Source organism: Eublepharis macularius, chromosome 2 (assembly GCF_028583425.1).
Source record: "Eublepharis macularius isolate TG4126 chromosome 2, MPM_Emac_v1.0, whole genome shotgun sequence".
In the NCBI taxonomy this organism is placed as follows: Eukaryota; Metazoa; Chordata; class Lepidosauria; order Squamata; family Eublepharidae; genus Eublepharis; species Eublepharis macularius.
In genome coordinates, this window is record NC_072791.1 from 18,070,418 (window position 1) to 18,095,981 (window position 25,564).

Below are 25,564 nucleotides of genomic sequence, written 5' to 3' on the forward strand. Positions count from 1 at the left end.
CCTGCCTTCCCTCTCGTGATCTCTCTGGTTTGCTGTCAGATGGCCATCTAGCCTCTGCTTAAAAACCTCCAAAGAAGGAGAGCCCACCACCTCCTGAGGAAGCCTGTTCCACAGAGGGACCGCTCTGAGTGTCAGGGAGTTCTTCCTAATGTTTAGCCCAAGAGTCTTTTGAATTAATTTCAACCTGTTGGTTCTGGTCCGACCTTCTGGCGCAGCGGAAAACAACTCCGCACCATCCTCTATGTGGCAACCCTTCAGTGTGAAAGTTGATGTGAAAGACCTTTGCCTGAGACCCCCGAGAGCCACTGCCAGTCTGAGTAGACAGTACTGACCTTGGTCAACCAAGTCTGACTCATATAAGGCATCTTCCTGTGCTGTTATTGTATGGATACCAACTCTGGGTTGGGAAATTCCTGGAGATTTGGGAGCGGAGCCTGAAGAGGGCAGGGTTTTTGAAGGGAGGGATCTCAGCAAGGTATAATGCCCTGTAGTGCCAAGCAGCCATTTTTCCAAGGGAACTGATTTCTGGAGATCAGATGTGAGTCTGGGAGATTTCCAGACCCTGCCTGGAGGTTGACAACCCTGACTTATTGAGAAATGTTGCTGGGCTCAGGCACTTACTTTGCTACAAGATTTGGGTCCTCTGGCACCTTAAAGACCGACTAGATTTCCAGGGTATGAGCTTCCTAGAGTCAAAGGGAGCGTTCTTGCTCAAATCCTGGAAATCTAGTTGGTCTTTAAGGTGCTACTTGACCTGAATCTTCCTGTTCTCCCTCTGAGGCGGAGGACATCTTGGGTGATTCCCACCATCCAATCAGGGAGGCAGGAACTAACTTCCTTCCTCTTCCTGTCTAGCCTGTGGGACCATCCTCTCTTCAGTTCTGTTCCTGCCTCCAGGGAGAGCAGTTCTGCAGCAGACTAGCTCTGCCGCCTTTTTTCTCTCTATCTCTTATTTATCTTTCTTCTTCCTCAAATCATTCTTTACCTTACTCCTTACTTACTTCATTACCTTACTCTACTCCCATTTCCTCTTCTTTTACTCCTCTTGCCAAAGAAAGAAAAGAAGAGGAAGAGATGGTCTCTAGAGAGTCATCGGACTCTGAGGAAAGCTTCATGGAGGAGAATTTGGGCTGTTCCCACGGAGAGCCCTCCTTCCGGTGGTGGGAACAGGCCCAGCCAGCACCAGCATGCCTCTGAGGCTGTATGGGTTCCCTGGAAAGGAGAATATGGGCTGTTCCCATGGAGTGCCGTCCTACCGATGGCGGGAACAGGCCCAGCCGGCACCAACATGCCTCTGAGGCTGTATGTGTTCCCCGGCAAGGAAATGGCCTTGGAAGAGACGCAGGCCTCTCAACAGCCCCCTCTTCCACAGAGGGAGCTTGTTCAAACAGCGTGCCTCAGCCAGCCAGCTGAGAACAGCGCCACCTGGTGGAGCTCAATTTTGGCGGGAAACAACGCAACGCACTTGCCAATCTCCTGGCAGGAGAAACATGGCTGAAACATAATCCAGACACCCAGAGCTCCAGCCGACAAGCCCAGGAGGGCCACGTAAGTGTTCCCCCGAGCGTGTTATACCTCCAGAATTCCTGTCAGCAAATAGACTGGCTGTGAGGGAGGAAATCCTGTTACTTTACCAGTCAGAAGCACCTTGGCCCTATAAAGATTCCAGGAATCTCCTCAGCCCTGGCTCCATGTGAATGTGCCCATGCCAATCTCCTGCCTGGAGATTTTACAGCAGGCCTTTCCCCTTTGGATTTAGCCCTGCTTTTACAACAGGATCTAGCCCTGCCATTCCCTGTCAGATGGGTAATGTATAAAGGGCGCAATTTTGCTGGTGTCTTTGAACCTTTTAACTCTTAAGACTAACCAGGAGAGAGGAAATAGTGGTGTGGTGTCTACCTCCTCCTCCCTCCATGAGTAAGGCTGTAGCTCTGTGGAAGAGCTTCTGCTTTGTATGCAAAAGATCCAGGTTTGTTCCCCTTAACTCCAGTTTAAGAGATTAGGTAGATGAGGAGGGGGAAAAAAAAAAACCTCTTTCTGAGACCCTGGTGACTTGCTGCCAGTCTGAGGAGAGAACAATGACCGTAAGGTCTGAGTCAGAATAAGGCAGTTTGTAACGTTTATAAGTCAGGGATCCCCACGGAGCAGGGGAATCACCCTCAGATGGAGTTTGTAATGACAGGGAGAAGGATGAATTCCTTCAGATGTGGAAAAGGAAGAAATATCCCTACCAGAACAGTCAGTCCAGCTGTCAGAATCTGAGGTCTACCAGTATTTACACCTAAGACATTCTCAGACTTAGAGCTGTAAAAATTAGCCTTGGGGGAGTAGGACCCTTAGACTGGGAATACTAAATCCAGCCCAGGGAAACGAGTCACTTCCTCGTGAAGGTTCCTCAGGAAAGGTCCTCCCATTTCCAGAATATTTGTGGAGAAGGTTCAAGGCTGAGTGTTCTACACCATAAGCCAATTAATAATCCCCAAACTTGCCCCCCCCCAAAAACCCTGTACTTACTACCTTTTTTGCTATGAGTTGTTGCAGGTACCTGCGATGGAACCTCCAGTGGCTACTCTTCAGTCATCTGGGCTCTGGTCAGAAGATGGGTAAGGATCAGTCAGAGACCACTTAGACAAGAAGAGAGAGGCCATGCTAACAAGAGCTCACGAGTCCGTGACCATGGCTATTAAGGCTACAGCTATTGTCTCTATTGCCTCAAGAGTGTCAGGAGTATGGATCTGGAAACTGATCCAACTCCTCCTGTACAACAATAGCTGCCCCCATTGAAGGGGCAAACAGAAATGTAAGGGCCAATACCTTCAAGACAGACATCATCCTGGATACATTTACCTTTTTCTTCTAGGATTATGGTCTTGACAGCAGTGACAAGCTGGCACGCTTGAGTAAGAGCATGGCCAGCAGATTCACACTCTAAAATTATCATCCTGGCTTACCTCTTTCAGAGAGACAAGCTATTTGGGGGTGCCCTGGGAAAGATCTCGATTGAGACCTAGGACAGAAGAATGTGTTGCCAAAAACACTCAAACAGTCTGAGAGGAGATCCCTTGGACCTCAGCCTTTTATTCATAACACACACTACTAAGGTCCAGACAAGATTCCAAATGGCCATCCTGAGGTTAATCTAGGCAACCCTTTAATAAGGGTGTGTGTGTCTTTTTAAGACCACACTTGTAGTATAACGGTTAAATAACTGAACAGTGATGCAGTACTCTGCAGGTTTACTTCTCACTGCTGCCATGAACTTGCCACATGGTCTTGGATAAACCAGTCCTCTCAGTCCCAGCTCTCCAGCTGTATTGTGGGGATAGTGCTTACCTTTTCCCAAGATCAAACAGACAGTTCTCCACACGGGGAAAGAGATCAACCTTAATACCCAGATCTCTAAGACAGAACTTGCTAGCTGTCCCGTGAGAGACCAACTACTCTTTACCATCAAGCTTAGGTTGACAAGCAGGCAGGCCTTACACATAGTCTCACAAGGCTATTCCATACAATTTGAAAGCTGCCCTCCAGAAAGGGGTCTACTCAATCTTCTTCTCAGTCCCTAAAAAGAATAGGGACTGGAGGGTGTTATTAGACCTCAAGTTTTTTGAACAAGTTTATCAAATTATATCACTTCTGAATGGAGACTCTGTGCTCAGTCGCAGTGACTAATCAATCAGAACACATGACATCTACAGATCTCACAGAGACATACCTCCATGTACCAATTCTGACAGCCCATCAAAATTATCTAAGATTTTATGTTTTTTAATTAATTAATTAATTAATTAATTAATTAATTAATTAATAATAATAATAATAATAATAATAATAATAATAATAATAATAATAATAATAATAATAATAATAAAAACAAAAAATGGCAGTTCTGAGCCATCCTGTTTTGGCCTGTCCATCACACCAAGAGTATTTACAAAATTCATGTTCAACCCCATCATACGTTTCAGAGACGGGGGGTATTCATGTTCACTTGTACCCAGATGATCTCCTGATCGGTTCAAGAGAAAATCTCACCACAACACTCAATTCACCATTCAGTTCCTACAAGCTTGAACACCTGGGTTAGATCACAGTCACCAAAAGGGTTTTTTCTATCCCTCACCAAAGAAAAGGTCAGGAAGACCAAACTGCTGACTGAGACTGTCATCAGAGTGCAAAATCACTTCTCACAACACTACTGAAACTGATGGGTTTGCTAGTTGCTACCTACAATGCAATACCTTTGGGGTCGTCTATAGGCAAGACCACTTCAGACCTTACTTAGATCTGATTAACAACAGATCATGGAGAAGACAGATCTTCCCATTCAGATACCACTTCAGATCAAAACCCATCTGAGCTAAGGTCACCAACCCAATACAAAGCAAAAGATTCATGATCCTTCAAGAACAACAAATATTTACAGGTGTAAGAATCAGGTTAGGCATGTCTTCCTATCAATGACGTAGAAAGGGGAGCAATTTGTCTGGCCCTGTTCCAGTTCAGAGCTCTGTATGGACAAGGTTGCAGACAAAATATATATAAACAAGCAGGGGGGATTCAAGACCTTGAAGTGACACAGGTGGCAGCAAGGATACTTACCTGGGAGGATGGTCACCTAGCTTCAATCAGAACTGTACACATCAAAGGCATATCCAATGCCCAGGCAGACTGGCTGAGGGGACAACGGGTATAGTCCCTTAAGAAACATAACATTGCACTTCACAACACCTCATGAACCTGTGTGCGCCCCAACACAGCCATCAACTACTGGGGTACATGACAAGATTTGTTCTACTCACAAGCAGATGCCCTGACATTGCAGTTGCCATTAGGCCTCCTCTATGTATTACTACCCTTACCAGTAACAGACCATGCCTTTCCACCCTCCAACAGATGGTGATATTTCCACCTCTCATCCTACTGACCTATCCGGTCAAGTTACAGCAGGGGCCGATTTGGCTCTCTCATTTAGACTTATTCTGCTTAACCGTGTGGAAATAGAAAGGAACACCTTCCTAAGATGGGAATATTTCTGAGAGGTGGCCGACATTCTCCTAGCATTCAGAAAACAGTTTATGCTCAGAATTTACAACTCTTATTGGGAAGCCCTCATTCAGTAGACATTTTACACAGCCCTGACCAAGCATCCATTTGAACCAGTCAAAGATGTTCCCCTGAGAAGGCCGAGAATGAAGACTATCTTCCTTATTATGTTCGCGTCTGCCAGAAGATTTAGTCAGACCTGAACTCTGTATCTTTCCCAATAGTAAGGTGATGCCTTGTACTGTCTTCCAAAACCGTATTCCAAACTGCATAGTTTGCAAGAGATAAGGCTACCATATTTATACCTGTACCCTAAATAGACTAGGGAGGGGCTCTGACACAACCTAGATGTCAGAAGGAGGATTAAGGCCTCTGCTCCGAATATTGCAATTTAGAAAGTCAGTCTTACTGTTCTTAAATATATCTCATCTCAGTTTAGGGAAGAAAATGTCTTCAGCAGCAGTAGGTGCCAATAGCAAAACATACACTATCGAAACTCCTAAAAACTCTTTTTGCAGAGGTTCCTTGTGGGATACCAGCTCACTCTTTGAGGAATGCTACTACCAGTGCAGTGTTACACGGGAACACTTTTGTAGAAGGCTGCAAGTTTGTCAGTCTTGACCTTATTAAGATGCTACAAATCGAATCTATATGATTCAGCGGACAGCGACTGTAGTGGAAAAGTACTGCAGTGCGTGATCATGGACGAAGACCACATCCCACCCAGAAACTGGAAACTGCTTTGGGAGCACCCAAGATGTCCTCCGCCTCAGAGGGAGAACGGACCTTTGGACACTTACCGTGAAGGGTCCTTCTCCTCTGAGGAAAGGAGGACATCTTGCCCTCCCCGGGTCTCCGTCCTTCTCTACCCTGCTGCCTCATTCTTATACCTCCTCCGGGTTATGCTTTATTTACAGTACATGTTAATGCAACAGGTGTTTTTTCTCTCAGTATTAACAGTTGCTGAATGATAAATTCAATGTTACTGCTTTGTGGAGTCACCTGAACTGAAGAGAGGGTGGTCCCACAGGCTAGACAGGAAGAGGAAGAAAGTTAGTTCCTGCCTCCCTGATTGGATGGTGGGAATCACCCAAGATGTCCTCCTTTCCTCAGAGGAGAAGGACCCTTCACGGTAAGTGTCCAAAGGTCCGTTCTGCTACAGACCAACATGGCAACCCACCCGAAACTTTCTTTGCTAAAGACTTTCTATATGAGTTTCGGCAAGTCACTTTGGAAACTGCCGGTGACATCCACATGCACCAGATATTTTGAATGTTAACCTTGCTTTGGAACTATACACACCCTGTTCTCAGTCAAGTGCACACACTTTCAACTCAAGGAAATCCTGTTTTTCCTCTTTGCAGCTGAAGGGGCTATGCATAGTGTTGATTGGCTGGCTCTTGTGACAATCACAGAATCATAGGGTTGGAAAGGTCATCTAGTCCACCCCTGCACAATGCAGGAAATTCACAACTACCCCAGTGACCCCCGCTCCATGCCCAGAAGATGGCAAAACACCTGCAGGATCCCCAGCCCTGGTGCCAGGGTTTCTGGCGCTGGAGGCCAGTCTCATGCGCGCAGCCCTGGACTGTGTGATGACATCATCACGTGATGACATCATCAAGCAGTGCCGCCGGTGGGTGGCTGGGGCGGAGCAAGGAGGCCGCCCAAGCACCGCACGCCGCCCTGGCCGCCTGTCGTTCCTGGCCCGTGTCTGCTGCGCCCGCCTGGGGGCGGGCGGTGGTGGTGTGGGACGTGCACCTCAGCCCCTGGGGCCCCCCGCGGCCATCGCCTCACGGCCTCAATGGCGGCGGCAGCCCTGAGGATCTCTAGCCAAACTGGCCAGTGGAAAATTGCTACCTGACTCCAAGGTGGCGATTGGCATTACCCTGGGCATGTAAGAAGGGCCATAAGAACTAAGCACTGATGTAACCCATTCTGCCCTCCCCCTCATGATCGCGAAGCTGTTCCTCCCACTTTCTGATAGCAGTTTGTCAAAGTTTAAAAAATTATTTAAAAGAATAAGGTTCCAAGAAACCTATTTAATAACTTACAAAGCTCATCGACTGGCATGTTAAAAAAAATTCAACTCCTGTAAGTCAGCCCGAGTTCAGAAGCTTCCTGCTTTAAGCAATCTTGAGACATTTGTACCCCCTGTGTATAGTAGGGTTGCCAGCCTCCAGGTGGCCGCTGGAGACCTCCTGGAATTACAACTGATCTCCAGGCAACAGAGACCAGTTCCCCTGGAGAAAATGGCTGCTCTGAAGGGTGAACTCTATGGCATTATACCCCACTGAGGCCCCTCTCCTTCTCAAACCCCGCCCTCTCCAGGCTTCACCACCCAAATCTCCAGGAATTTCCCAACCTGGATCTGGCAACTCTAGATCTCCAGTTGACAGAGATCAGTTCCCCTGGAGAAAATGGCTGCCTTGGAAGATGGGCTCTATGGTATTATACCCTCCTGAGCTTAGGGTTGCCAGCCTCCAGGTAGTGGCTGGAGATCTCCCAGAATTACAACTGGTCTCCAGGGCACAGAGATCAGTTCACCTGGAGAAAATGGCTACTTTGGGGGGTGGACTCTATGGAATTATGCCATGCCGAGGTCCTTTCCCTCCCCAAACCTCATTTTTTCCAGGTTTCTCCTGGTTTCACCCCCTAGATCTCCAGGAATTTCCTAACTTGGAGCTGGGTACCCTACCTGAGCTCCCTCCCCAAACCCCACCCTCTTCAGCCCCCCCCCTTCCCAAATCTCCAGGAATTTCCCAACTCAGAGCTGATAATCCTAGTATTTAGGTTTGTGGCTTTGTATAACACTCCTTCTAAAATGTAACCTCCTTTCTGTGCCAGGAAGAACAGATTTTGCATGTGCGGATATTTGAATAGTTTATTTAGGTTGCAGAAGTGCACATTTCTGAAGACTTGCTCCATGGATTATCTTGTGTTTTCTCAAATATTAAAGGACTCTCCATAGCAGCCATCCCCCACATGGGGTCCATGGGGTCTCCATGGGGTGTGTGTGTTTCCTAGCACCCGTTTCTTTCTTTTCCAAAGCAAAGAGCTAATCCTGGCTTTTTTCTTCTGCATCGGAGCAAGATAAGCTTCAGAAGAGCCCAGGAAGGGCGCATCACCTCTGAGTCTACAGTGAACACCCATTCAGAAAGTTGCCTTCACGATAGGCGGATGCTTGGCTTGAACCTCTCAATATTTTATGATTGGCCCCAGCTCCCTTAGCAGCCATTTTATGGTGGTGCCCTTGACCTGTTCTCAAAATTCAGAAGTACCCACAAGCTCACAACATTGGGTATCTCTGCTCTATGGTGTAACACCCATGAATGGCAACATTGTGCGTGGGTCAGGGGTCTGGCTGCACTTTTCAAGCTGTAAAGAGAGACTTGTCTCAAAGTTTGTGCTGCCTGAAGCAAATTATAAATGTCCTTTTCCCTTAAATGATCAAATACTGGAATCCTGAGGCTTCCTTGCTAAAAGATAAAGAATAGACTCGTTTTATTTAGGTAATTACTTGGTTTGTAGTCTGCCTTTCTTGTTGAGGCCCAAGGCGGAATGCTACATTAGAAGGCACTGAAATAAAAAAAATCAGTGTGATACATATGACAAACGATGCCGGCATTTTTAATTTTTAGACTGTGGCATGTCACTGGGGTACATATTTGGATCCCGAGTTCCGATCTTTGACCCTGTTCTCTGAAATGCAGAAGACAACAACCAGTCAATGAACAACTAAACAGTCTCCCTGCTCCTCTTGAAAAGCAGTTCGTGGCGTGCTTCCTTTCTCTTCCTCTCTCCAGGGCTTAGCTGAGGAGTTGTGTGTGTGTGTGTGTGTTATGTGCCATCAAGTTGTCTCTAACCCACGGCAACCCTATGAATGAAAGACCTCCAAAACGTCCGATCATTAACAGACTTGCTCAGATCTTGGAAACTGGAGGACGTGGCTTCTTTGATTGAGTCAAGCCATCTCGTTTTGGGTCTTCCTCTTTTCCTAACATTATTGACTTTTCCAGAGAATCTTGTCTTCTCGTGATGTGACCTCAGTAAAACAGCCTCAGTTTTGTCCTTTTCGCTGAGGCAGATGCCCCTGCAATTTTGGCTAATGTGTCCCTCTGGTTGGGCCAGCTCTGGCTGAGAGTGCACGCACCCAACAGTTCCCTGAGGATGGATGTGTTGGAACACGACTAGTTCCCACAGTACATCTAGGTAATACTCCTTCTACCGCTCCATGTGGGTGGCAGAGGCCACAGAGCGTCTTGTGGAATTTCCACGGCTGGTTATCCCATTTTGGAGGAAACCAAAACTGTACAAAAATGGATCTTTTTAAAAAGCAGTGTTCTAAAAAATGTTTAATTGGATAAGCTTCCAGAGTGGCTCATTGAGCACAGAACTGTCTGTATCAACTGGTTGCAAATTTCTAGGGCCTTCGGTAGAGAAAGGTCTTGCAAACACCTGCTTCCTCCTATTCAGGAGCTGCTAGAGACTGAATCCAAGGAGATAAGGTGGGATAGAAATATTTCAGATAAATACATAAATAGAACTAGGAAGTGTTAATGCTATGTAAAGAATGTGTTCCCCTGAGCCAATGCCCCCTTCCTTGAGAGCCAGCGTGGCAGAGTGACAGACCAGGATCATTCATTCATTCATTCATTCATTCATTCATTCATTCATTTGATTTATAGCCCGCCCGCCCGCCCTGTGAGTGGGCTCAGGGTGGGTTACAGCAATGTAATGATACAAAAATACAGGAATACAATATAATAATACAAAAATAAGTAACATTAAAACCAGAGTCATCGATATATATACAATCAAAATCTCAAGATTGCAGCCCCCTCCACTCTTTCCAAACCAAAATGTAAACCAGGAGGGGTACAAACTGGTGTCGCCAGTTTGTAGCCCCTGGGAGACCAGTTTCAGATTGTCACTTTGAGAGACCAGTTACAAATCACCACTCCGCCATGGAAGTTTGCTTAAGCCAGTTTTTTTTTTAAACTTCATTTATAGCCCATCTTTCTCACTGACACTCAAAGAAAATGACATTTTTTTAAAAAAACAATTACTCTAACGCTGCCTAGACTACCTCACAAGGTGACATTTCGGTGTTTGTGAACAGAAAATGGGGGAGGTGAAAACGATGTTGGAAGCTCACTGGGTGAACTTGGGCCAGATTTTTATTTACTTCATTGATAGCCTGCCTTTCTCCCTGGGAATCAAGTCAGACAACAATTATTTTTTTTTAAAGTTAGGCTAACGTACAATTTGGTATTTGTGAAGATGGAGGAGGGAAAAAAATGACGTTGGAAGCCACTTTGGATCTCCACTGGAGGGGTGTGTGTGTGGAAAGGATATAAATACCTAATTTTAAAATTTAATAAAGGGCAAGGGGATCTCTTTTCTGTTTATGGAGGGGAAACCCGCTCTTCCTCCCATCACTCCCTCCTGAACCTTAGAAGCAGGGCATTTTTTCTGGGAATAGAGGTGGTGGAACTCAGGACTGCACAATGATGTCACTTTAGGTCCGCTGGAACAAGGAGGGAGTTTTTTAAAGTTTAAATCGCCCTTGGCGAAAATGGTCACATGGCTGGTGGCCCCGCCCCCTGATCTCCAGACAGAGGGGAGTTTAGATTGCCCTGCGCACCACTGGCACGGAGGGCAATCTAAACTCCCCTCTGTCTGGAGATCAGGGGGCGGGGCCACCAGCCATGTGACCATTTTCAAGAGGCGCCGGAACTCCGTTCCACCATGTTCCTGCTGAAAAAAAGCCCTGCTTAGAAGCATGCAGTATATATTTTCAGTGCTGGTTTTCTTCTCTGTCCTTCGTGGAATGAAAGTGAACTGATCCTCTCGTGTTTGTTGTTTTGCGTTGGTTGCCTTTGCAGAGCTTCAAAGAAAATTTATTTTATTTTATTTGAGGAGTGAAGTCTTGACATTCTGGAACCTCACTAAGGCTGAGTTAGAGAACGTTGTGTTCCGATGCCAAATGAACTCATCTACTGGCGACCCAATGCTCTTGAGCACAGCCAGTGTATTAAACTGCAGTATGTTTTTTCCAGCACTTTTTGGGATGAAGCTGGTTGCTTGGAAATTTGGTGCCTCTGTTGTGTGTTCATTTGTGAGTGTCTCACTTTCCATGCCAGTGTGGATTTTCCATAGGCCCATTCATGGAGATAGTGGCCGAATCCACACAGCTCAAGTTTGCCGCTATTTTCACACCATTTATGCGCTTCTCAGAGGGCTGTTCACATACTCTTACCTCAATCCCGCCATTCTATCGTATATGTTGCGCTGCGCCTCAGACAAGTTTGTCACGCTTTCAAACGCTTCTCTTGCGCTGCTCTCACTATGGATGTGAACAAATAGAAGTGGTTCCCAAAGAGACCGCCCCCTCTTAACCACCCCCACTTCCTTGTTTCTTGCCTTTCCGGAACACCGTCCCTCTTTGCCAAGCAATTCTTATGGTCCCAACTTTGTCCGAGGCATGCCTGCACCCCCGTCCTGTTTATTTATTTATTGCGCTATTGTGCAATCCCGTTCATGAAGATCACCCACAAGCGGTTTGGGAAGTGGTGTTGTAAAAAGTCCATGGAGGCGTCAAGGGGGGGGGGGTTGACATTTTTTTTACAGTAAATAATGTTTCATTGCCGAAGGAGAGCCTAGGTAATTTCTGATAAGCGGACTGTGCCTGCAAAGGTTGACTCCTTCTGTGTTTTTTTTTTAAAAATTAAAATTCTCAGTATAGCGAAAAATCGCTATCCTATAATTATAGTTGAGTGGTAACATTAACCAATCACAGGCATCAATGGGGGTGTGGCCACACCACTGCAATTGAGCAGAAAATCGATATAGCGAAAATCTAGCATTAAATTTTTTTTAAAAGGCTACGTGATGTTGTCATTGGTGACGGCGGATCTAAACCCGCCCCGTATCGCGCAATTCTCCCAGGGATGTGAATGCAGTATAGCGCAATGCTGGCACAGTAAAAGAGGGGATGTGAACACAGACTGGGACATTGCAGGATAGAATCCAGCGCAATTATTGTGTATGAAAAGTGGAAGGTAGGGAAGCGTGAATTTGGCCAGTGTCAGATGGGTAGCTGTGTTGGTCTACAGTAGAAGAGCAAGATCCAGTTCCATTAGCACCGTAAAGATCAACTAGATTTCCATGTATCTAACAAAGGAAGCTTTGACTCTTGAAAGCTCATACCTTTGACTGTGAGGCTTTACCATAGGGACATACATTACTCTGTTGCTCTGGACAGCCCAGATAAAGTGGATTTGAAGCATTTCATGGCGTGCAAAAGATGCAGGCACTGAAGTGCTCAAGACGCACACTTACTAATCTGGAAAGAGTGTGGCTGCTCTATCACTGTTGCTGCTCCCAGGCGTTGAGGAGCACTTGGTAAAATTAGCTGTGGTGCTTGAAGCTATTTCCAGCAGCAGAGAGGGAAGAACGGGCTGGAGAAAGAGGGATCGGTTTGGAAGGATGGGAGTACAGGGCAGGCAGGGGGTTGGAAGAGGCCTAGGCAGATGGATTTCTATGGCAAACATGTGTGTTGCTGGTAAATTGTGACCAGACTGCTTTTCCCTGCTTTCCTTGACTTTTTAAACCTAATAATGTTTTTCTTCTTCTTTTCCATAGACGTTTGTGAATGACGTACGGATCCCTGACCAGAAATACATCACATTGAAACTGAATGACGTGATCCGCTTTGGCTACGATATCCTTTTGTGTTTGAATTCTTCAAGGTCAAATTGCACACAACTTTCAGGTTCACCGTTGTTTTTTTCCCTTCTGACCTTGTGTACGGAGCCTTCACAACTGCTTTAAATGAATCCTGCTTGTAAGAGAAAGAAGTGCCAACATGCCCCCAAAAGTTCATCTGTGCAATTTCTACTACACTGCCTGGGTACCGTGATTTTTTTTGGCCATTCCTATTTACTTGGGTGGAGCTTGTGTAGGAGACCTTCCTTGTGTCTTATACTATTTGGATTCTCGGAGTTTTTGCATTACCTTGGGGAGGGGCTGTGGCTCAGTGATAGAGCATCTGCTTGGCCTGCAGAAGGTCTCTGGTTCAATCCCCATCATGTGGTAGGCGATGTCAAATACCTTGGAGAGCTACTGACCGCCCTGCGTAGACATTAATACTGACGTTGATGGACTAATGGCCTGATTCATCCTTTGCATCGCAGACTGAAACCGTTTGGCTGAATCTTATTGGCTTTAGTAGCTAATATTCTTTGGATCAGAATCCGTGCCGGCAGTAGCAGTGTTCTGCTTTCCATTATTGTTTTTCCTGCTTTGGAGTTTTGTTAATGTGTTATTTGGCATCAGTATTTGGAGGAGGCATCGAAACAATTTGACGGTCTTGTCAAGGTCTTTGTGATTGATGGCTCAGTCCTATCCCTGGGGGTATTTTAGGCTAAACTCATCAAAATCAGCAGTCTTAGACTGGATTGCCTCTGCATAGGATTGCATTAGGGTTGCCAGCCTCCGGGGGGTGGCTGGAGATCTCCCGGAATTACAACAGATCTCCAAGCAACAGAAATCAGTTCCCCTGGAGAAAATGGCTGCTTTGGAGGAGGGACTCGATGGCTTTATATCCTGCTGAGGCCCCTCCCCTTCCCAAACCCCACCCTTTCCAGGCTCCACCCCCCCCCCAAATCTCCTGGAATTTCCCAGCCCAGAGCTGGCCACCCTAGATTGCACTGTGAAACTGGAGTAAACACAGTGGATTTACTCTTGAGTAAATATGCTTCATCAAAAGTGGCTGCTGGACCCAGATTTGGGGGCGAGGGGACAGAACTTTTGACTGCAGGGCTGATAGGAACTTTGAGAAGGATGTTTAGATTAGGAAAACAATGTCAGAACTGTGGCTAAATAATAGTTGTATCCAGACTACCTTCTGCAATCAGACAAGAGTCCGTTGTTTTCAAAAGATTTACTGAAAAATGCAACCATTATAGTCCACGGGCCCAGATGCAATATCTGGGTTGGTACACGTGTATTGTTACGAATGAAAGGCAAAGAATACAGTACAAAGTATTAAGAGTCAGTAGGCCCAGCCTCCCCCCATAGTTCTCAAAACAATCCCTTTGAAGCTGAGAAAGTGAAAGTTTCCCAGGACTGGAAAAGCTGTAGTCAAAACATTCCTCTTGAGAGAGATAGCTGCTAGGGAACATCTTGGCACCTGTGAAGAAAGCACTCAGAATACTGAGAGAATTAAAATGGAGTCTCTTTGGTTACAATACATAGGAAAGCATTCTGAACCTGACAAACAGCACTAGAGGAAAGAACCAAATCTTATTTCTCCCAGCAGCCTTACTGTGATACAATTTGGAATTCATTTGCCCGATCTGTGATAAAAATACCAACATCAAGAGATCCCCTTAACTTTTTCCTGGGTCGACTCGTGTATAGCTTGGTTGCTGAATGAAAGTAGCATGCCATGCTTATTCTTTGCAAATATCAATCTCCGTTTTTAACTCCTTTGTTTTGTGACTTGATCCCCTATTCCTACCACTCCTTGTTTCTTTCCTTGGCTTGTTATGTTGTGGGCTGGAACCTGCTATGACGGGGGAAATTCTCAGCGATATGTCTGACTCAGTGGTGGAACACATACTTCATATGTGCAGAAGATCCCAGTTTAGTCCCTGGCATTTGCACCAAAAACTTTTTGGGTAGCAATTGTAGGGAGCTGCAGGTGGTTCAAACAGAAAATATAGAGCTAGAGTCTTAGAGGTCTAGAGTGGGAAGGGACCTTTGTAGCCCTCTAGACCAAACCAGTGTTCAGTACTGGAAACCTGAAGTTATAGCAAGCCAAACAGTTGACTGGAAGGACCAGTAGTTTGACTTCATATGAGGCAGCTTCAGACATTCGTAAAGCTGTATAATTTTAGGTGGGTAGCCATGTTGCTGTGGAGTTGAAGAGCAAGTCTCAGGCCCAATAGTTGGTCTTTAAGGTGCTATTGGACCTGGATCTTGCTCATAAAGCTGCTTAGTATGAGAGAAACTACAACCTCAGTGTTAGGTAAGTTTTCCTAAGACCCTGACCTTGATAGCCCAGGTGAGCTTGATCTCATCAGATCTCAGAAGCTAAGCAGGGCCAGCCTTGGTTAGTAATTGGATGGGAGACCTCCAGCCAGGGCTTTTTTTCTGGGGAAAGAGGTGGTGGAACTCAGTGATGGAACTCAAGACTGCACAATGATGTCACTTTGGGTCAGCTGGAACAAGGGGGGAGTTTTTTAAAGTTTAAATTGCCCTCTGCAAAAATGGTCACATGGCTGGTGGCCCCGTTCCCTGATCTCCAGACAGAGGGGAGTTTAGATTGCCCTCTGCGCCATGCTGCAGATTCCATAGTGCCCATGTGACCATTTTCAAGAGGTGCCGGAACTCCGTTCCACCATGTTCCTGTTGAAAAAAAGCCCTGCCTCCAGCGAGGACCAGAGTTGCTAATGGCAAACCACCTCTGTTAGTCCCTTGCCTTGAAAACGCAACCAGGGGTCGCCGTAAGTCAGCTGTGACTTGACGACACTCTTTATCACCGCCAAGATCCTGGAGAGCTTTAGCCAATCAGAGCAGCTACCACTGAACTAGATGGACCAATGGTTTGACTCTGTATTGAGGAGCTTCCTGTGCTGGCAATGAGCATAAGTTCGGACATGCTGCGTTTGGTTTACAGCCCATATACTCAAACTTTGTGGTCAGGGACCGGCGTGCTCTTTCATGACCCACACAAATTTCCCCCTCTCCCACCCTCTCACATCTCTATTGATTTCTCTTAATGAAACAGCACTGATTTCAAAAATCAGGTCAGTGATAAAATAAACAAAAATAATGGGGGGGAAAAACCCACAACCCTCTTCTGGTGAGTAAGGCATCAGATAGAATAACTTGCTGAATTGGACTTTGAATCATGGCTCTTCTTTGCCTTCTTAAACGTTTTTCTTATTGCCTCTTGTAAGCTTTTGTTATCTCTGTACTTTCCATCAGTTTTTCTTTCGTAGACCACAAACACAGACATTACTGTCATGCACGCTCCATTGGCAAGCAAAGGCTGTTTTTTTTAAAACCCAGATTACAGCTCGGCTGTTTCAGGAGACCTTGGCAGCAGACATAGCTATGAAGTCCTTGCATTTGTTGTGCAGCAAAGACTGTGTTTGTGTGTGTGTGTGAGAGAGACTTAGTTACTGACTGTGGGGAATCTTTTGCTGAAATAAAATGCCTGCACATGAAAGCATGTATCTCATTTCTGCATCCCAGGGCGGTTTGCGTTCCTCCTCGTCTGCTGTCCTGCTGGTGTTTCTTTTCGCACACTGCCGCTTTCCCTCCTCATTTAGTGCTTTCCAGATTCCATCATCTTTCCCATTGCCTGAGTCAGCAGTGTTCTTTTTCAGAAGGGCACGCATCTGCCCACCGTAACAAACGAGCGAGTTTTCCCAACAGTGCCAAAATGTAGTTCGTCCTTGGTCTATTTTTAATGGGAACATTTCCCATCCTTTGTTGTCTTTTCATGTTCTTTCAAACAGTCCAGTCCTTGTGTGCCCCCCCCCGACATTCTAGTGGCAAAGTTCCATCCAACTCCTTTGTGCAACCATAACGGGGCCTGTTTAAATCTTGTTGATTTAAAATTATTTGCTTTGCTTAATTTCAGGGGAGTAGCTGTATTGGTCTGCAGTGGAAAAGCAAGATTTGAATCTACTGACATCTTAAAAACCAACAATATTTCCAGGGTATAAACTCTCAGGAGTCCAGGCTTCATTGGTCAGCTACAGATAGGAATGGAATCCATTGTTCTGAATTTGTGAATGAACTCAAATTCAGCAATCTCATCTTGTAAACTCTCCTTAAAGAGTAGCAGTCTTCAAACCGAAGAATGGCAGTAGAAAAGAGCAAGAGTCCAGTAGCCCTTATAAGACTAACAACATTTGTGGTAGGGTATGAGGTTCATGAGTCACAGCTCATTCATTTTGTTAGACTTACAGGTGCTGGACTCTTGCTCTTTATAACAACATTCAATTTATATACCGCCCTTCAGAATGACTTAACACCCACTCAGAGCGGTTTACAAAGTACGTTATTATTATCCCCACAACAAAACACTCTGTGAGGTGGGTGTGGCTGAGAGAGCTAGAAGCTGTGACTGACCCAAGGTCACCCAGCTGGCTTCAAGTGGAGGAGTGAGGAATCAAACTCTGTTCTCCAGATTAGAGTCCTGTGCTCTTAACAACGGCACCAAACTGGCTTTCTACTGCTACAGACAGACTAACACGACTACCCATCTTGATCTGTTTCTAGGAATGGCAGTCCTCAAACAGAGACGCTTCAAGGGAACATTATAATGCAAGAATGCTGAACTTAAGTTCATTCACAAACTCAGAAGAACATCTCCCCCCTCCACTCCCACCGCGTGAAATAGACACATCGGAATCTTGTCTCACCACAGATGTGAATTTTATGCATTTCTTACCACCCAGGCTCTTCTCCCCTGCTCTAATCAAGCTGATTAAATTTTGAATTTGAGAGCTGGCATAGAGTAATGGATAGAGTGTCACACTAGAATCCAGGGAGTCCCGGATTCTAATCCCTGCCTCTGCTTTGGAAGCTTGCTGGGTGACCTTGGGCCAGTCATACTCTCTCAGCCTAACCTACCTCACAGGGCTGTTTTGAGGATAAAATGGAGAGGAGGAGAATGATGTAAGCCACTTTGGGTCCCTATTGGAGAGAAAAGCAGGATATAGATAAATAAATACATCATCAAATGCATGCATGTATTATACCTTTACATCCTGTCTCCCTTCTTTGCAAGTTGCATGACTGACCTTGGGCCAGTCATACTCTCTCAGCCTAACCTACCTCACAGGGCTGTTTTGAGGATAAAATGGAGAGGTGGAGAATGATGTAAGCCACTTTGGGTCCCTACTGGAGAGAAAAGCAGGATATAGATAAATAAATACATCATCAAATGCATGCATGTATTATACCTTTACATCCCGTCTCCCTTCTTTGCAAGTTGCCTCCCATGTTCTGACTGGGATATAAGGACTGGGACATTCTTACTTGTATCTGACAAAGGGAATTTTGGCTCTTGAAAGCTTATATCCTTGAAATCTTATATCCTTGAAATCCAGTGCTACTGGATTCAAATCTTGCTTTGTTTAGCATATCACATTCTCTTTATGGGCAGGACTACCTGTTAGCTTGAATTTTTTTTCTTCTGAATTGGGGGAGGGAAGTGTCTATTTTTGGATTTGAGGGTCACAGCTGGGTGAGTTGGAAATTCCAGCTGCAAACGGGAAGATCTGGTGTTCGACTTGGAGCCCTCTAAAAGCAGGTAGAGTCTCAGATGGAAACCTGGTGTCTCGTTGCTGATCGTTGGTAGTTGCTGGCATGAGCATTGGCTCTGTGTTCCCTGCTGTATGGAGTGTTGCCCGACTACGTGACCACTAGCGGGATGGAGAGTATAACCTGTAGCCACACTTGCTAGTATCTATAAGATTATGAACTCCCAAGGTGGGGCTTAGATTTCTCCAAGAATTAGAACTGACCTCCAAATAACAGCGATCAGTTCCCTTGGAGAAAATGGCTGCTTCAGAGGGTGGACTCCCCTCCTCACACTCTTCCCTTCCCAAGCCCCATCCCCAAATCTCCAGGAATTTCCCAAGCTGGAGTGGGCAACTGTCATGCCTCAGGTAGGGTGAGCCACCTTACGCTGCCACCACTCTGGGATTTAGGGTCCCTTGGGAAGGCCCAGAGTACCTTCCCTACCCTTCTGACCTCTGTAGCTTGGCCAATAAACAGGCATGAGGACCCAGCAGAGTAACAACAAACAAAAGGATTTATTTACAAGGAGGTCAGTCAATATCAAACAAGCAAGGTGCATTAGCAACAATAGGTGGGTGAACTCACTGTCTCTCTGCCTGCCAGGCCTGTCTTCTCACCCTACCTGGATGAGGGCATCTCTCCCTACCAGAAACCTCCTCTGGCCTGCTCCCTGGGAGAAAGAACGCAGGCTTGTCCCCCTCTCAGGCTTATATAGCACTAGCCCCCTGTGTTCTGATTGGCCAAAAGGGGCGCCAAAACGGCCCAGGGCCCCTGGGAATTGTAGGCAGGCCTACTCCCACTGCTAACAGGCTTCTGAGGCCTTGCTAGGCCTTCCTGGCACAGCCAGATCATGACAGCAACCTTAACTAGTTTTATTTTTAAGTCCAGCTGGAGCAGTTCTTCATAACAAAACATATTTGGCATTAGTGAGAATCACTACATATTTGGCAAAAGCATGTCCTTGATCTCCACAGCCATTCAGGAAGCAAAGCTTCCTTTCCTACCTATTTGAAATCTAATCTCACTGCAAGTGAATGGCTATAAGGGAAGGGAGGGAGAGGCAGAGGAGGGGCTGATGGTATCACTTTAATTTTCTCCCTTTCGGATGACCGAGTCACCCATTCTTTCCTAGTGGAGCCCTTGAGGGGTTAAATAACCGCTCTATAGAAATGGCTGCCCTTTGAGCTGCAAACTGGTCCCAGGTGGTGTTTGGTTACATCTCCCCCCCCCCAAAGTCGCTTTGGAGGGTGGCTGTGGTGGTTTTTAAATTGTTTCTCTTACTGTAACAGTCGGTTTTCCTTAATATTTTTCTCACATGCTAATATGTATGTATTGGAACATATCCAGCACAAAGTCCCAGAAGAAGCCTTAAAGGTGAGCACAAATCTATGTACTTGTGGGCAAAATAAGGGAGAGCACGTAAGATCAACTTTAGCTGGTGGGTCAAACCTTAACCTTAGTCCCAGAGGGGTGGTTGTGTTAGTTGGCTGCAGCCAGATGAAACATAAGTTTATTAGTCTTTAAGATGCTTCTGGACGTCTGTTTAATTTGGATTTAACCTTCACCTCAGTAGCATCAAAACTGTTTTCTGTTCTCCCCCCCCCAAAAAAAACCCCCTCAAACAGATACACACAAGAAAAGAGGGGGAAATCACCATATTGTTTGGCTTGATTCAAAGCTGGACCAAACTTCTCTATTAAGTGCACGTTCGCACACACTCACACTCACACTCACACACACAGGTTTCTCAGAATGTTACCAAGAGTCTGTTGAGACTTTTATGTCTCCCCTGCCCATCACCCTTCATATGAACATTTGGTGCCCTGGAAGTTATGTAACCCAGTGTTGCTTTCGCCATTATAAGCATTCTGTTGTCAGAAGTTGGTACCATCTCTGTTGGCCTTTTTTTGTGTGTGCAGATTCCCCAAACTGCTTTACTATTACAAAATGGAACAATTTACAAACAGCCTAAAAATGGCTACAGAGAAGATCATAAATATCGACGGCGTCAGCAAAAAATGAAAATTGGCTCCATAAAACTATCAGAGCATAGACTCATTGGAGGAAAACCAATAAAACCATCAGATCAACATAATAACCCTTATTAAAACCAGTCATTACAACCAAGTAAATCCAAAAACCCTTTAAACCATCAGAGACCATAAAAAGCTCTTAAAAGCCCATCTCTATCTGTGCCATTTTTTATCTTGTCCTTCCTCCAAGCAGCTCTGAGCGGTGTATGTGATTTATCCTTCCTCCATTTTTATCCTCACAAGAGTGCTGTGAGAGGTTGGTTTGGCTGAGAGTATGTGACTGGCCCATAACCACATAGGGAGTTTTGAGGCTGAGGGAGAATTTGAACCCAGCTCCCAGCCCAGCACTCTGACAGCTACGGGTGCATTGTGACAAACTGAACCTCTACAGGAAGAAAGTTGCATATTGCTAAAATACTGAGAGAGCCCTCCTCCTTTTAGAGACCAGTATGTCATAGGCCTGAGTAAAAGATCTCAGTGAGTGAGAGCAGATACTGCCTCCGGTATTCTTGTCTCAAGCTGTTTAGAACATTAAAGATTAAAACTTGCACCTTCAATTGTGTCTGGAAACAAAGAGTTAGCCATTGTTGTTGGTAAAATATGCTGTCCATGCCGAAAGACAGGTGGTAGCATTTTGGACTGACTGAAGTGACCAGACAGACTTCAAGGTCAGCCCCCATGTAACAAACATTGTAGTAGCCTGTCTGCCTAGTATATTAGTTACATTCCATCAGGGGTCGTTTCATAGAAAAAGAGCTGGAGGAACTCATTAGCACAACTAATTAGCACAACTAATTAGCATATACCACGCTCCTTGCCATCACTGGAAGTGTGTCATTGGCATAACTGATTTGCGTGTGCCACACCCCCTGACATCACCTATCCTGGCTGTTTTGGACCCAATCCTGGCCATTCAGGGCTGAAATTGGACCCAAAATGGCAAAAGGGGGCTGAAAATGGCCGAAAAGGGGCCCAAAATGGTCAGGATTGGACTGCTGCTGAGTGGGAGAGTGATCCACCACCCATCAATGGCCCAATCCGGGCCATTTCAGCACCAATCCAGGCTGAAACAGGCCCAAAATGGCCGAGAGTAAGGTGGGCAGGGCCACCTGACATGTGACCTCTTTGGGGAACTGCTGGAACTTGTGTTCCGGCGCGTTCCCCCTTGAAGTGAGCCCTGCATTCCATCAAGGAGCTTAGAGCTCCATAAATTGTCCTGCCTTTTATCCTCATAAACACCTTGTGAAGTAGGTTATGCTGCCCAAGTGACTGTCCAAAGACATCCAAGAAGCATCAGAATGGAGGGGGAATTTGAACTTGCGTTTCCTAGGCCTACCGTCTAACAGTTACATCATGCTTGATCTGGACAAAACCAGAGCCTGTATGACAGTGGCCAGATCTTTCTGTTCCAATCGCAGTTGGAGCTGGCAAATCAGCTCAGATGAATATAAAAGGTACTCCTGACCACTCTTTACATCTGGAATTAGAGCAGCACCCCCAGGCTCCAAACCTGGTACTTCTTGGATGGCACAATCCTGTCCAGAACAGATCTCCCCTCAGCCCACTGGGCTGTACAACACCTAATTCTAATCTCTAATACAGTTGAAGCTATTTTATCTGGGATGAATTTCCTTATCCCTATATAGAATCATAGAATCACAAGGTTGGAAGGGACCTCTAGGGTCATTTCGTTCAACTCCCTGCAAAATGCAGGATATTCCCGAATACCCCTCCCCCCCCCACAGTGACCCTTACTCCATGCCCAGAAGATGGCAAAACTCCATCAGGATCCCTAGTCAAACTGGCCTGGAGAAAATTGCTACTTGACCCAGAAAATTGCTACCTGAAAATTGCTACATGACTGAAATTCTCTGTTCTATAACAACAACAACATTCGATTTATGTACCGCCCTTCAGGACAACTTAACACCCACTCATAGCCGTTTACAAAGTACGTTATTATTATCCTCACGACAATCACCCTCTAAGGTGGGTGGGGCTGAGAGAGCTCTGAAAGAGCTGTGACTGTCTCAAGGTCACCCAGCTGGCTTCAAGTGGAGGAGTGGGGAATCAAACCCCGTTCTCCAGATTAGAGTCCCGCTCTCTTAACCACTACACCAAACTGGCTCTCTGGTAAAAATGCAGGGTGTTTTCTTTGCTGTTCTTCTTTACCTTTTCCTCCAGGAAGCCGTATGTCGCTCTTTCTCCCTCATTTTAACATCACAATAACCCTTTGGGGTAGGTTGGGCTGTGAAAGAGTGACTGGTCCAAGACCATCCGTTAGACTTATGGCAGAGCGGGGATTTAACCTCAGGTCTCACCAGCTGCAAAGTGGTTTACTAACCACTGCTTTAGTAACCTGGTTTACTAACCACTACGCTGCACTTGCTTGCTCACCTAGGCATCCTAGAGAGAAAAAGAAGCAGCAGGATATATGCTATTTAAAATGCATACAGGGAGAGCCTGCTATTCACGATCCTCCTAATAAGCACAATTACCATTTTGTCTGAAAGTGGCAACATGTATATATTCAGCCTTAGTACCTGCTTATTAGAACCTTCTTGGTTTTAAGGGTATGTTCTTCCTGTAAGCACGATAAAGTGGAATGGGCTAGTATGGTTCTGGTAAAAAGTTCTGTCAATTTGTGATCCTTCCATCAAATGAGAAATTCAGCAGGGCAGAATTCTACAAGCATATCTGTAATACTTAGTCATGTAATAAATGCTGCTTCTTGTGAACAACCAACGTACATTTAAATGTGATTGACAGATAAACTCAGTTTCCGTGAGAAACTCCAAGTGATTTATGTCTTGTATGGGAAGAGGAAAAAAAACGCTCCTGGAAAACAATGTAAGTGCCCAGGTTACACAGTGAACTTTAGAGCTGAGTAGAGATTTGAACCAGACAGTGTTGCATAAGGGGTGGGGTAGAGTGTTGGGCTTGGACCTGGGTTCAAATGCCAGCTTCATCCACATAGCCCAGTGGGTGAATTTGAGGCTGGTCACTATCTCTGAAGTTAACTTGACACAAGAGGGTTGTTGTGGGACTAAAACATTGTTCCAAGCTTCTTGGAGCAAAGGTGGTATATACTTAAATGAATATACCACTCTGGCTTTCCTGAATACTTTGGGATGCTTCAGAAATTTTAGCAGAAGTTGAGTCCAGTGACACTTTAAAGACCAACAAGATTTTTGGGATGTAACCAGGTGTCTGAAGAAGGGAGCTTTGACTCTCAAAAGCTTATATCCTGAAAATCTTGTTGGTCTTTAAGGTGCCCCTGGACTCAAATCTTGCTGTTCTACTGCAGTACCAGCTCAGCTACCCACCTAAAACTATCTTTGGAGAGTTCAGAATCCTGCATTTGCAGAGACGGAATGCTTCTCATGACCTCCCCCTTCATCACCACAATGAGCCTGGCATGTGATGGGCATAATCCGTGCAGAATTTCTCCTGCAGAAGCTTTGGCAGTGTGAATAAGCGTTTGTGCAAGAGCTCAGATGTGCTCTGGTGCCACTCCCTTCTATTTCAACCAAGCTTTCCCAGGGGAATGTTCCAATACATTATGCTGAACCATCACAGATATCTGAGTTAATCCTCTTGGCAATTCTGTCTATTGCTCAGATTATTGCTTGAGGGGGAACAAGATCTCTACCTGTCGCGTAGGATATCTGATACTGGACTTTTGCTTACAGTCCTGAGTTCGAGAGGCGTATAAAGAAAAAAGTATAGTATGTGTTTCAAGGGCCTAATGCAAACTGATGGTTCAAGTCAGGTACCAGCAATCAAGTTCCCCCTTAGTTTTATTTATTTATTTACAAAATTTCTACCTCCCCATTTCTGCCCTATTCAAGGCCAACAAGGTGGCGAATGGTTTAAAAAAGTCTGTAATAAAAAAGTCTCGAAAACCATTAGAACAAAACAAAAACACATCATTCAAACAATTAAACCCAAGTTAAAATACACATACAATGCAATAAAATACATAAACAATTAAAAACATGACGCCTTTTCCAACTCTAGGAAATCTGCAACGTGTTGTTAAAAAAAAATTATGGTATTTTTAGTACTCAAAAACTACTGTTTAATTTCTTTGGTAAAGACAGTAAGTCAGAGAGTAACAATTATACAATGACCCTTTCTTCAAGGTCTGGAAGCCAAAGTAAGACAGTGTTGTATAGTGGTTAGAGTGTTGGGCTAGGATTAAGGAGACCCAGGTTCGAATCCCTACTCTGCAGTGGAAGCTTCCTGGGTGGCCTGAGCCCAATCACAAACTCTCAGCCAAACCTACTTCACAAGGTTGTTGTGAGGACAATGGGGAAGAGAGGAGAATGATGTCCCCATTTGGGGGAAAGATGGAGTGTAAGTGAAATAAATAGATACATCAGGGCAATGTTGCTGTTGGTTAGAACATGTGAACTGGGGCTGACTTTGGGTTTATTTTTTATTTATTCATTTATATCCCCACCTTTCTTCCCGGTGGGGAACCAGAGTGGCTCACTTTGTTCTGATCTCCTCCGATTTCTTCTCACTGAGCAGGCTTTGGGAGGCCATGTACCAAATGACCCCTTGGGGCTCTCTCCCCAGCGTGCATGCATGCATGCGCGCACACACACAAACACACACGCGTACCCTTCCTCCATCTTGGACTGACAAGACCTGTCAGCACAACAAGGTTTGAAGGAGGGCAAAACAGACATGCCCCTCTCCGCTTCTTCCCAGGGCCTTTTTCCATCTCTGCGCAGTTGATACGTGTTTCAGTAAAAGATTTTTTTTTTGCAGTTAATTTTTGCTGCTAATTCTTGTTTGGTCAACAACCAAGTATTTATTGAGCTTTATAAGCTGCCGCGGAAGTTGTTTGCCTGACGAACATACGAGATATAATTCCCTCCCGTCAAAAAAAAGGTAAATAAATGGCATCTCTTGCCTTTCCCCTTCAGCATGAGAAATACACCAGCCAGCTTCAGATGAATTTTAAAGGGATGGCAATGAAACGGGCGGAGCAGCTGATGGAACACAGCGGAGAGACCGAATCGCCCCAAGCCAAGCTGGAGAAAGGCGACAAGAAAGCTATTACAGGTACCAGTTTAGAAAACCAGTTAGTCAAGGGCTGACACAAGCCCTTTGGGGCTTTTGATTTTCCCTGTAGATTAGGAGTA

General features: G+C 45.4%; 1 protein-coding gene across 2 annotated transcripts in view; it reads left to right on the forward strand.

The window, feature by feature from the left end:
- Positions 1–25,564, forward strand: part of CEP170B (centrosomal protein 170B) — a 122,722-nt gene that overhangs the window by 26,542 nt on the left and 70,616 nt on the right. For both annotated transcript variants that reach the window (XM_054970357.1, XM_054970358.1), the window contains exons 4-6: positions 12,694–12,772; positions 19,691–19,749; positions 25,346–25,484. In XM_054970357.1, coding sequence (XP_054826332.1) covers positions 12,694–12,772; positions 19,691–19,749; positions 25,346–25,484 — 277 coding nt within the window. The remainder of the gene's footprint in view (positions 1–12,693; positions 12,773–19,690; positions 19,750–25,345; positions 25,485–25,564) is intronic.